Source organism: Ischnura elegans, chromosome 6, assembly GCF_921293095.1.
Source record: "Ischnura elegans chromosome 6, ioIscEleg1.1, whole genome shotgun sequence".
NCBI classification, from domain to species: domain Eukaryota; kingdom Metazoa; phylum Arthropoda; class Insecta; order Odonata; family Coenagrionidae; genus Ischnura; species Ischnura elegans.
Window position 1 is genome coordinate 49,310,892 of NC_060251.1, and position 13,389 is coordinate 49,324,280.

General features: G+C 39.1%; 1 protein-coding gene across 4 annotated transcripts in view; it reads right to left on the minus strand.

The window, feature by feature from the left end:
- LOC124160627 (protein piccolo-like) overlaps window positions 1-13,389 on the minus strand; it is a 310,967-nt gene that overhangs the window by 8,909 nt on the left and 288,669 nt on the right. For 3 of the 4 annotated variants that reach the window (XM_046536527.1, XM_046536531.1, XM_046536530.1), the window contains 5 exons: window positions 9,266-9,456; window positions 6,789-8,132; window positions 5,637-5,806; window positions 2,888-3,048; window positions 1,151-1,240 (listed from right to left, as the gene is read on the minus strand). In XM_046536527.1, the coding sequence (XP_046392483.1) occupies window positions 1,151-1,240; window positions 2,888-3,048; window positions 5,637-5,806; window positions 6,789-8,132; window positions 9,266-9,456 (1,956 nt within the window). The remainder of the gene's footprint in view (window positions 1-1,150; window positions 1,241-2,887; window positions 3,049-5,636; window positions 5,807-6,788; window positions 8,133-9,265; window positions 9,457-13,389) is intronic. The other variant, XM_046536528.1, reaches the window with a different exon arrangement.

Below are 13,389 nucleotides of genomic sequence, written 5' to 3' on the forward strand. Positions count from 1 at the left end.
TAAGTTATTAAGATTATTTATAAATGTGAATTATATAAACCTTTTCTTCTGTGGCATTTGAAATACTCTTAATACTAATATTTCTGAAGTTTAAACAATCAAACAGTATAAGGACATAGAGACTCAATCAGTTTTGTATTAAAACAGATAGGAAACAATGGGTAACATAGGTTATCAGTAACTATACAAAATTTTACACTAAATGTGGGAACCACATTGATAAATAATTTTATGTTGTATGTATGTTGAAGACAATGGCCTCTGAAATATAGGCAAAATTAAATTTATACTGCTCAATGCCAGACAGAATAAAAACTGAGTACTTTTTGGGGTAAATTGCCAGTAATTCTCAAGTTAACTTTCACCCATTATATTATAACCACATAAAACTTGAAATACTATTTATATAAGCCAGAAAATATACCAGTACAAGAATAAATAGCAGCAATCCTACAAGTAAATATAAAATGTATTGCGAAAATCAAATTTGAAACCTGCTGCATTTTCTATATGAAAAGCATATCAATGCCATGATAAAAAAAAATGGACAAGAAATTAGGCCAAAGATAAAAGACTCTCACTACATCAAATTCATGCCTTCTTTTCTTCTTGGCCAAGATGAGCTTTCACAACCCCTCTTTGCGGGACTACATAGTGGCACTTCGAAGTGGTGTGCCCAAATACCAAAGAAGCCTGACTGTGTAGTGACAAAAATGTATCCAGTGATATTCTTTTATGGCACTTATATGGCATGTCTGTGGTGCAGCAAATTCTAAGATCAGGTATTGGAACAAGAAAGTCCCACTGAGTGACCCTGCATGAAGGGACACTTACTTGAGGCACTTTTTATGGCACTTGAATTACATAATCTACGATGAATTTTTTCTCTCCTTCTGGACCATTCTCCGACATGAATTCATATTTTTTTTTACATAAGTTGCCTATAGAGAAATCTCACGAGAGGTATTTGACTACTGGTGATAAATGGAGACACATGAAGATAATTGTATGCTTTATTCTTATAAATTTCGTGATCAGTTCATTGCCATGGAGGGTACTGTTACACCCATTTTATACAGCCAATTATTCAACAAGTCAGCAACCCATAGAAACTGAGGAAAAATAAAATAAGAATAATGATGTTACTTACCACATTCTCCATCATCTCTTCTTGCCCTGTATCCATGACCATATGGAAGTGAATTTGGTGACATAGGTGTATCATATCCTTCAGGATGACCTAAGAAATAAAAACGAAAAAAATACATGTTTATTTTACAAATACATATGTACATACTGACTGATTGGAACCCGTTACATTTTTAGTCTGTATTTGAGGGATAGCATTTTGATAAATACCTCATTTCACCAAAATTGTGAGGGATTAGATTATGAAAAGGCCATAAACTGCTGAAAAATGCCCACATGCTTTGAGAAATAGGGACATTTTCTCATGATAAATGTGATTAAATATATAATTTATTGCCTAACCCCCTTGAATCTTCCACCCCCCCTCCGGCTACGCCACTGTCTGATTTACTGTAATTACACATATTTTAAGTCAAATATAACATGAATGTTTAGCCTGGGATTTCTGAAATATGTATAAGTGCAGTTCTAAGGAGGAGTGATTGCAGACCAGTAGAAACATTTTTCGGCCTTACTTAGATTTAGTGATGACCCAATTGATGAGGAAGAAGCTACAGAGAGACCTTGTTTTTGGCATATTCTTCTCAGAGTAGACATACTTATTGAATACCAATGAAAACTATGACTTCAATTCATGAAGCAACTATCCATCCAGCCTGATCTAATTTTATGATTGGTTACTAGTTGACTGAGTAGATATTTATTGCCCACAAATGGAAGAAGTGCTGTTTCACTACATGAATAATTAAATACATACAAAAAGCATATAGTAAAATCCTGTCTTCACAAAATTTGAGTGGGTAAGGAAATCTACGCATGCGTGTATTCTTGGGGCTATCACAAGGTAACGAAATACTAACAAGAAATAGAGCTGCCAACCTGCCCAACAAATAGGAAAATATTGAACCAAGCTGATTTTGATGGAAATGGAATTGTCTCTCAGGAATTACTGTCAGGAACTGAAGAGGTAACACTGAGATATAGGTCTGATGTTAATATATCCTGGGATACAAGTGGGAACTATCTCTAAAGAAAAGAGAGAGGCTACAGGGTTCAGCAAAAAGGTCATAAACTACAGATATAGGAAGAAACAATGAGAAGAGACACAAAACTGAGTAGGAATCCCAAATGTGAAATTCTAAGCTATGCTATGACAGCATGAGGCATGCTTAAAGAAAAATCTGTAGAAAGTTCTCAAGAGGAATCAGTTTAAATGTTTAAAATAGAAATGTAGACACAATCATGAAACATTTGGATCCACAGATTCTTTTCTCTTAATAAGTCAAATATGAGATGAGACATTGATCGAAAAAGTTCTAACGTAAAAGTTTAAGTAATTCAAGATAAGAATATAGGTTTATAATTACAAATAAAAACATTGAATAAAAACTGATCATGAGAGTCAGATACACTCTCCAAAATTTTTTTTTAAGTTTTGATGGAACACACACAAACTTAGCACAAAGAACAACTAATAGAGATATCTACAGCTGGCTAACTAATTGCTATCACAAAAAAACGGAAACATATAAATGACACAATTCCTTCCATGTTTAACAGAAAGCTCAAAATATAGCACTAGATTCTGAGACTGAATATGAGATGTCCTCATTGATACTGAAAGGAAACGAAGGATTTGGAGACCCAAGGATTTGTGCCTGGATTTCTTGAAGATGAGTTGGCAACTCTAACTTCCCCATCTCGGCTACATGCACCCAGTACCATTAGCGCAACCCACCATCATCATCTGTGTCTGTGATTTTTTGTAGAACTCGGAAGGAGCGTGATTGTATTGGCCCACCTCCCGGTGTTGTGGGCCCCCACCCTCCTCCAGAAGATGGGTGCTGTTGAGCAGAATGCTGCCTAACATACTGTGGAGGTTGCTCACCTGTAGACATCCTGGAAAAATTGCAGTTTTGCTGATTAGAACTTGGGTATGGGAAATTATCACAAAAATTTATATAATCATAGTTATAACATAGCTTATGCTAATTAATCTTCTTTCCAGGTGAAAATGGTTTTTTAATGATGCAGTCATCAACTTGAGGTTAAGTGAATATTTGGCATCAATAGGTTCATTATTATTAAAAATTCATTATATTATTATTATTGTTCTTTGTTACCACAGGTTTAATTAACAATGGAATAAACCAAGAGTGAAACAGGAAATTTCTTTAAACTAGGGATGGTCGGATCGGATACCTCGGATCCAAATATCCGCGGATATTGCCCTTCATCGGATGCATCGGATACAAAGTCATGGAAGATATTGGATCTGGATTAGAAATTTTAAATAAAAGCTTCAGTAAATGCAACACCCCATAAGGGTGGAAAGAGTTCCGATTCTCTCTTCGAATGCTCCGTCGTATTACTTGTCCTATTCATGAACCATTTTGTTTGAAAGCTCTCGCAGAGGCTATGTAGCAATTTGTGGTTTATCCAAAGATTTTTCCTATTTCCATTTCCAAACCCGAGCGTAACAGTTCGGGTTCTGAGCATGTAAAGATGTTTTTAAAAACAACTAGATAGCCTATAAAAATGATTTTTAATTCATAAAAATATTAAAATGTCTATGAAAATCTAAAACGCATTCCTTTGATTGTATGTACCCAGGATAAACTTGAATAATTACTTCGTTTTGCAGCAGGGATTTGAAAATACATTTGGATCCGAAAATATCCAATCCGTAAGATTCGGCTCCGAAAATCTAGGATCCGATCTGAATCCGGATCCGAAAAAAAATCCTGGATCCGTCCATCCCTACTTTAAACAATTAATTACAAAAACACATGATTGCAAAATGAGCTGCAAAACAGACCAACCTGAATGGCCTAATTTTGGAGATAAATTATAGGCACATGAATTTTAGCTAAACTCTGAAATAATTTTCAAAGCGTTCAAGTCAAAATATTTTTGTAACGATGCATTGGAAATAAGGATTATTTTTGCTATTGCTATGGGATATAGGAGATGATACTTCAGCAACTTGGAAAGACATACTTGGCACAAATGGAAATTTTTTGCCTAGACAATGCATTCAACTTATGGCTGACTGTAACTGTTGGCAAGAAACTAAGTCTCTGCCATAGAACTTAATTATGAAACAGTCTTGTCTTTCAGAATGTAGTTTTGCTACTAACTCATGGAATATAAATGAACATATACAAGTGCACAAAAAAGCATAATTAAGAAAGAATGTTATTCCAGCCATTAATGCAGAATAGCCATAATTGTCACAACTAAGACTACGGCTAGGGACAGGTTCTTTAACATCTTGGTAGTTAATGGCTAAATTATTCTAAAAGTCAACTATCAAGTTAGTTTTTTGCAGACTCAGAAACCACATGCACTATGGGTTATCCTAACGCAGAACTAATGAATAAAATTATACTATGCAATTAATTTCAGTAATGCTCATTCTTTCAGAAATCAAAATACACATGCAGAATGAAAAATATAAATTTACTATACATATAATATGCAATATACTAACCAAGGAATACAAAACTCTTCCTAATTCAGAAATTCAGCATGCATTTACCTCAAATGCAGGTTTTTAAAATGCATGATGAAGTAGTACGAATATATAATCAATTATATCTCTCATTTGTTAACGAATTCTGGTATGAAATGACTTATATGCACTTTTAATTTATAAGCAGCTATAATGATACATATCATCAACTGTAGTTAGGACTATTCATTGTGCAAATAGGCAAATAATTAAATGATGCCAACATGATTAGCATTAAGGAGGTTGTAAATATACTAGAGGGGGCACCACTGGTTCCGAGCGTTGAGCGCAGTGTGGCAGGAATAGGGGAGCTTGGGTGGGATAGCCTACTTTGACCAAAATGCTGATAATCCCATAAGAGTTAACGCTAACTATTTGGAGAAATATTTGGTCATGATCGTTGTTAGATTAAAATAAACTATAGCAAATAACACAGTAAACCTTTTTCTATCATTATGGGAAGACTTGTGAAAATATGCCTAAAATTTCTTTTTCCAAGGAAAAATTATTGTAAAACACCACAGTTCCACTGTGCAACTAGCTTAGCCGAAAATAACATTTTACAAGTGTAAAATATCTATTCCCCTGCACTTATACCGGTAATTAATAAGGTTACAGCCAATGGATATCTTACGATAGTGGACCGGTTATAATAATATTATGAAAGCATGTTCACGACGATATATTATCATCACGATATGACTATATGGACAGTTTAATATACACAATAGTATGACGAACGATCAGAATACTACAACAACAATCAAGAAGTAATTGTTGCATTTTCATTTTATAAATCAGAGGCAATATAAGGAATAGACTACTTGATTATACCTGTACACTGTTTGAGACTTAGTCAAAAAATTGTCAAACCAAGATGGTGGAATTCTGACCGCGCTTACAACTCAAATACAGCGCCTCCAGATATTTACAACCTCCTAGATTAGCACTGACTAAAAAGGTGCAGTAATACCTTTCCATAGCAGACACAAAGTTTCCATCCACTTGATGCTGGTACTGAGGTGGATAAGCCCCCGATGGTGTTGCAGGTGAGTTGAACTTGTTTTGAGCAAACGGTGGTCTTCTGACTTGCTGATGTTGCTGCGGTGATGGTGAAGATTGCTGAGAAGACCTTCCTTCAATCTGGAGATAAAATCAATCCTAAATTTTAGAATCCAATCACCAACATACACATTCAACTGGAGAAATATTTTTAATACTTCAAGTACACATTTTTACAATGCATACAGCCTAAAACTGTATAATTTTGTTTTATCCTCAATAATAATGCATTATTTTTCTTACTAATTGAGTCTAAAAAATTAAATGATTAATTAGTGCAGAGTTTGCTTTGGAGGAAATCTATATGCAATCCTTGAAAAAGTGAGAGTAGCTGGCATCTATAATCATTAAAAATTACGAAGTCAACATGTATGGTGAAAATATTGAAGAAGAACTCATGGCATAAAGAATTGAAAGATAATAGAGAAACCAAAAGAAAGCAGGAATTAGGGGATACGCCGAAAATGAATAGTAGCCTTACCTGCAGGAGCCACAGTAGGGTGTTGCTTATTTTTCTCAGATATTTGATTTCTACCTCTTAAAATATGCTATGGGGTGCAGAATGGATACATCCTAAAAATTTCAGCTCGATTGTTTAAGATTTAGAAGTTGCTCAAAGTACATAAATACAACATTTTATTTTCCTTTTATTTTGAAATTACATCATTTTCGGAGGTAATACAAAATTTTACCTTCCTTCAGATTCAAAATTTGCTCCATTTTTACATCCGCTCAACAGTTTTCCAAGAACACAATACTTTTCCGCAAGCTACAGCTGTGCGTCACACCCCTGACTCCGGGAAAAAATAAAAAAAATAAGCAACGCCCTAAATCACAGGATATGCACTTGAATGGGGAAAATAGGACATAAATTGCTGAAAGTAATACGTTGTATTGATCTAAAATCAAAATTTTCTCCAACCATTAACATTGTTCTAAATACAACAAAAGCAACAGAGCATGTCGATCATTACAGACTTACAGAAACTGTAACTCAAAACATCCCTGGGATAAATTCACTTTGTGAAACATATTAAAGAGATGGTAGTAATATCTGAAATACCTGTATGGGAATCACGTGCTCCCGAGGATTAGCACCCTTCTGCTGCTGAGTTTGCTGCCGCTGCTGACCCTGCTGCTGAGAAGCTGGAGCAGGATCATCCCGTCCTTCCACATGGATTGGGATTATCCTTGTCTGGGGATGACCCGCTTGCTGCTGTTGCTGCATTGGAGGCTGCCTTTGCTGAAACTGGGGCTGCTGAAACTGAGGAGGTTGGAACTGCGGTGGCTGAAACTGCGCCTGTTGCCTCAGTTGATTCTGCATGAATGCATGCTCCTGCTCCCTTAACTGCTGCTCCTGAAGATCCCTCTGGTATTGCTGCTGTAGCCTCTCCTTCTGGATCTGCTCCTTCTGTTGCTGCTCCCTTTGCTGTTGTTGATCCTTCTGCTGCTGTTGCCACGGAGGCTGCCCACCGCCCTGTTGGGATCCTCCAGCAGCCCTGTTCTGCGAATTCAGCCAAGCCGGTTTCGGAGTCTTGTTGAGGGAGACTTGAATCGGCGACATGGGCGTCGAGGCCGACCCCGGAGTTGCCGATGAGCCGGAACCGGACCCTCTAGAAGGAGGTGCCGTGTTTTGCTGCTGGGGTGGACTCGTCGGAGGGATGTAAATCTTCCCAGGACCCATCCTGACCGTCGCTGGCTGTTCAGGCGGGGGCGGCGGTCCGGTCCCGGCACGGATGACGACAACCACTGCGGGTTGTTGCTGAGAAGTCTGCGGAGGGGGTGGGGAGGAGACAGATGGAGGAGACTGGGGTGTTGGGGGGGACTTCGGGGTGGGCGGGGAAGGGGCAGACTTGGGTGTCGGGGGCGACTTCGGAGCCGGAGGCGGGGAAGGGACCTGCGCCGCCGGGGGAGACTTCATTGCCTGCTGGATGGGCGACTTGACCTGGGGTGCGGCGGGTTGGGAAGGTGGAGACTGTCGCCTCTGCGCTTGGGAGTGGGGCGGCGCGACCTTGTTGAGGGTGTGCTGGGCCCCCGGGGGCGGGAACACGGGTATAGCGATTTGTGGCTGCATGGCGGCGAGGGCAGATGGCGGGAGTGGGCCCGGGGGCGGTGGAGGCGGTGGGGGTGGAGGTGTGGGGATGGTGGAGGTGGGCTGCTGGCCGGGGACCTGCTGTGCAAGGGGCGAGGGGGCCGGTGGCTGCGGGGGCCCGGAGACCCCTTCGGAGGCCGCGTTCCTCGAGATCCGCCGCTGCATCCTGGGGCTCCGGAGCTGCGAGAGGTCGATGCCGCCCGGCGTGTACGTGAATGGTTTCTTGTCCTTGGTCATCATCGCGTTTTGGATGGCAGCCGGAGGAGGCATGCCCAGGCTCACTGCTTTCGGAAGGGTACCTCCCCTTTGAGCGAGCTGGGTTAATGATGGCGAGCGGGTAGCATTACGATCAGATAGAGAGAAAAATGGAAATATAAAGAGATTAGTGGACAATCATTTTGCCTTCAGGATGCCACACACCATTAATCATGCAGTTTCAATGATAGAATCCGAATTTATGCTTTAAAATGTTCAATCGCGTAAGTTTTTTGAGTTTTAAAGGTTTTCAAGGATAAATTTTCAATTCTCTACTGTTAACAGTTATTTCCTGAGGAACATTAATTTAAAATTATATTTTTATTAATAGATTTATTGGTAGAAAATAAATAATAGGTGATGTAAGGTATTGCGTTCACAGTTACGAAAAGGTATTTCCTATTTTTTAATTCGCCAATGTCCCCAATGGAATCATAAGAGAGAATACATCCGCCTATCTACAAATAAGATGCATAAAAAATAGAAATTAAATGCTTGGTAAAGACTCTTGGGGAGTAATTACGAAAAAGGTTTGCCAACCCCATGTTGGTGGCCAATCATTACACCAGGGATCACGTAATTTGTGACTTTGACAATTCAATTTTAATTCCACGAGTAAAATCCAAAACTCGCTCTTGATTTTACAGGGTGTAGAAAAATTTAGTCATGAAAATTTAGCCCTGCCTTGCTGATGTCAATTGGAACCAAAATTACCAATCATTTTTTGGTGGAAAACGCACCATTTTTAAACTACAAAAAGTTTTAGCCAAGCGCTCCAATTGTTCCCGAGCTTGCACTGTTTCCGGATATCTTGGATACATCGCCATCTCCGGCAGGCAAAGCATTCGAAGTAATGAGTTGTCCATAGCAACCAGCAACAGGTACAGGTAGGTGTAAACTCGCGGCCAACCGGAGCGCTTGGCTCAAAGTTTCTATAGTCAAAAAATGGTGCATTTCGACCCAAATGTCATTAGTAATTTTTGTTCCGACTGGCATCAGCTATCCAAGGTTAAAATTTCGTGACAAAATTTTTCTCCAACCCGTATTTGCCAAGACAAAAACTTAATTCCAATAACCAGGCTGGCTCAATGGTCTAGTTCTCGCACGGAAATGCACACGGGGCTGAGAAAAAGGCTGCCGACATGAACTGTGAATTAAATTTCAGTAAAAAAGGAAATACCGTAGTCACTCACCTCGCTGTTGATGCGCGCCCCCGGGAAGCCACCCCCGGACGAGGGAGGCGGGGGCGGTGGAGGCGGGGGTGGAGGTGGAGGCGGCGGGGCACCCCCTCCACTGGGGGCGGGAGGCGGTGGAGGCGGGGCATTCATCGGGGGCGTCGGGCTGCCCTTGTCATTCCCATTGACACAGCTCTCGTCGTAGTCGTCTGAAAACAATGGAAAGATGACGGTCGCAAATCAACATCACTCACTCACTCCTCTCCACACGATGCGTACTACACCTGACAGGTGAAGACGTATAGTGAAAGGAAGAGTCAACATTTCGAGCGTTGGGCTTTCCAAGGCGAAATCCTTCGATAAAGAGACCGTCAAGGATAGGAAGCGGGAATATTATAGGGGTAATTAGTTCAGAAACGGGGAAAATTCTAATAACCGCACTCATCATCCTAATAAAAATAGACGAGGTCCCAGTGGGTGGTTGCTGGTGACTGAAAGCCGAGGCCAACAATGAAACCTCCAAAAACTGCATTATCATTATAAATGTGACGCTAGCTAATGAAATACTTACAAATTGATTCTATTAAAATACTAATAGCTCTCAGACCTTCTAGCTATTAAATTTAAAAGAAATAAAATTGAGATCCTAAAAAACATCGCATGAAAGCAAATGCTATCGCCGTGGTCAGTCAATTGGACCCATCACTTAGTCTATTATTATTATAGTATTCTACCGATTAAGGTAGGTTTCCATGGAGTATTCGAGAAGCGATCTGGGAGCCTCCCCTTCCTTCCAGCACTGCCTTCTTTAATTCACTGTAAGGCCTACTCTCTTTCAATCTATCCAAAAATTTTATTCTTTTCCTTCCCCTCCCTCGTTTCCCTAACATTCTACCCTCCAACACCATTTTCAACATCCCCTCCCCGCTAAGTACTCGCTCCATCCATAACTTCTGTCTCCTGCGTATCTCATCTAAAAGCTGCCTCTCCTCGCCAACCATATCCAGCACTTCGTCGTTCCTTTTCCTCTCCGCCCATTTCACCCTCTCCATTCTTCTCCATACCCACATCTCGAATGCCTCCAATCTTCTCTCGTCTTCTTTCCTCATTGTCCACGTTTCCGCACCGTAGAGAGCTACACTCCAAATCAAACTCTTCACTAGCCTTTTCTTTAAACTCTTACACAACGATCCTCTCAGAAACTCTTTCCTGTTCATGAACGCCTCCTTTGCTAATGCTATTCTCTTCCTGATATCCTTACTACTGTATCCGTTTTCCTCTAACGTACTGCCTAAATAGTTGAATTGCTCAACCTGCTCAATCACTTAGTCTCGAACTTAAAAAAAATTAATCTTGGTTTCAGCCAAAGAAGTCGAGAATTGCTCTTTTATACTTATGATATTAGGTTTTCACGGCGTATCAGGTGCAGAAAAACTTGAACAGCAAGTCGCTGCTCGAAACGTCGGGAGGCAAGGAAAACATCAACCGCTGGAAAACCCGACAAACTTTTCTGCTCTTTTATATGTTTACTCTGAGCAAATAACCAGTGGTTCCGCTATTATTATATTCTAATTATTTCCATCTGCTACGAATCCTGAAGATGCATACAAATATAAACAGTTGAAAAATATGAATTTGCAGGTAATTTATATCTACTTAGCAATGGAAATTATTGCAGCAAGATGGCGAAATGCTCCTTCGTAGCATAAATATAGGCCCGAAACTTTTCCAATCATAATGCTGCCAACATTTTTTTCTGAATTGATCATACTCCATATTTAAGAGAGTGCTTTGATTGATCAATGAAAGACAGATTTTGTGGTTTTTACCTCGATTTCGAGAGTAAACCAGACTTCCGCCTCAGTTTATTTTTAACTCGGTGAATTTACCAGGCTCCAAGAGTAGGGGAAATTAAGAATATCAGGGAAGAATCAGTGTTAGACTAGGACTTTCCTCTCAACTCGATTTGAAATTGTTGTTCCCATGAATTCAAACACATTTTCTTTCCAAGGCCCCAGAATCGTCTTCCTCACAATGCCACAAATTTGGTGATAGTAAAGTGATGTATATTTTCCCCAGGTATGCGACCATCACAACCGCGTAAGCTACGCCTTATTGAGAAATCATCGTGCACGAGAACAAAACTGTTTCTGGAATGGAAAAGGCATACTCAACTAAGAAACAAAGAGCTTTCATCTCCATTTCTTCCGCTTACGTCTTAAGCGCCAAGGCTGTCTAAAACGTTTTTACTAGGATTTATAAATAAAGGAGCAATAAACAGGGTATTGAAAAACATACTAGGATTTTTCAATCGAAGTCAATGCACCCTGTACCAAAGCAAGGCAAAGATAAAGTAGCATGTTCAGGGAACAAATTGTATCAACAATTTTAGAACAATCGGAAATAATCATCGAATTATAATACGTGTAGTTTGGATCGATTTTGTTTTTAAGCAAACGAAAACGATTAAATTATTCTTCCTTCCTCTAACCCATCGGATATATATCCATAAAAGCGAAAAAACTTAAAAATTATTATCGATCGTAAATTTTTCTCCATAGGTATTCATTGCTTATCACTTAATTCCACGCTAACAAGTATTCGAGTATGATAATATTTCGTTTTTAACAATAAGATAACCTCATTTTGACCGTGAAAGAATTCGGAAAGTATAACTCGTTGAAACATGAGTTCCAAAATCAGATAATGAATTAGAATATTCCCTTTCGGGGCCAAGGATTGAAACTGACGAGAATAGCCACGAGGGGTAAAAAACGCAAGAAAAGGAAAAGACTCATGGAATTCGACCTCGGAAACCGATTATTTACGACACTAATTTGGTGGCCACCTGGCAGTCTGAAGCCTCCTTGTCACTCATTTTAGATACAGCAAGAGCAAAAAGAAGGAAATGGAACGCACATTCTACGCCATGGACGAAGATAACGATCTCTCGCGAGAAACGTTCTGAGTGGGCAGTACAGGTAAGCCTCGGCGATATTGAAAATTGATATTCAGAATACGATTATATGTTAAAATCGATAACAGGTCACTAACGTAACTAGCTAGCGTCGTGACAACTAATATCGTCTCATCAGAACTGATAAAAATATAGGGATAAAATATCTGATTTACCACCAAATAAAAATCTTCGTCCGATAAAATAACACGATTTACCAGATACATTCCAATATTTGATATTCATCTAATAATATATCGTGATATGCTATCAGGCGGCTATTTTAATCGGTTAATATATATTTATACATTTTATCTTAACATTTGAACGGGCACGATTTTTTAATAGTTATCGGTCGATATATGACGACTTTTTTCGGAGATTCGTGCATCGTCAATTTACAAAACGTAATATACGATTCCCCATGTATTTTAATACCGCTAAATTCTCCGATATTTCGATATATCTCCCAGGCCTTAGCACAGGTGCTAACACGAAATTACAGCAAAGCTGTCAGTGACACCACACTTAGTGGGGAAAAATAATAATAGAAGTTGATAAAGCGCCCGTCGCAAGTGACCAAAGAAGAAAAGTTCTACTTTACTAGGACCATAATGAACTTGTCCCACAAAACTTCTCGAGTCTTGCCCAAAAATTATGAATATTTTCAAAAGGATTAAGAGTATTAAGGAAGTATTACCCTTCTTTTTCTATCGGGTAACTGCATTCGTATTGCCTGTGTCACTATATGACCGAATGCCCACTTATATTTACGTTTCATACTTTTAAAAATAAGTCGATATGGTAAAAAGAATGTACTCGCATACATCTTGGAACGAACTTCAAATATTCTAAGCACCCTTTTACGCAGACATACATTCTGCCTTAAATATTTAAATCAAAAATAAAAAAATAAACAATCGATATTAAAAACAAAGCCTGACCAGGCAACTGAAAATGTAAATATTTTTGCAAGAACGATTTCTGAGGCTGCTGCGAAAAAGTACTTATTTCCGATCAATATCAGAATCAAGTTATTCTCAATCATTCTCTAGATAAAAGCCTAAATTATTTTCCGTTAGATACCACAAGAAACATAATAACAACACCATTTGAGGCACCTAACAATTCGCACACATCCAATCCCTCAAATGAGTGCTAGCAATCAAAAATTATGTGCACGAAA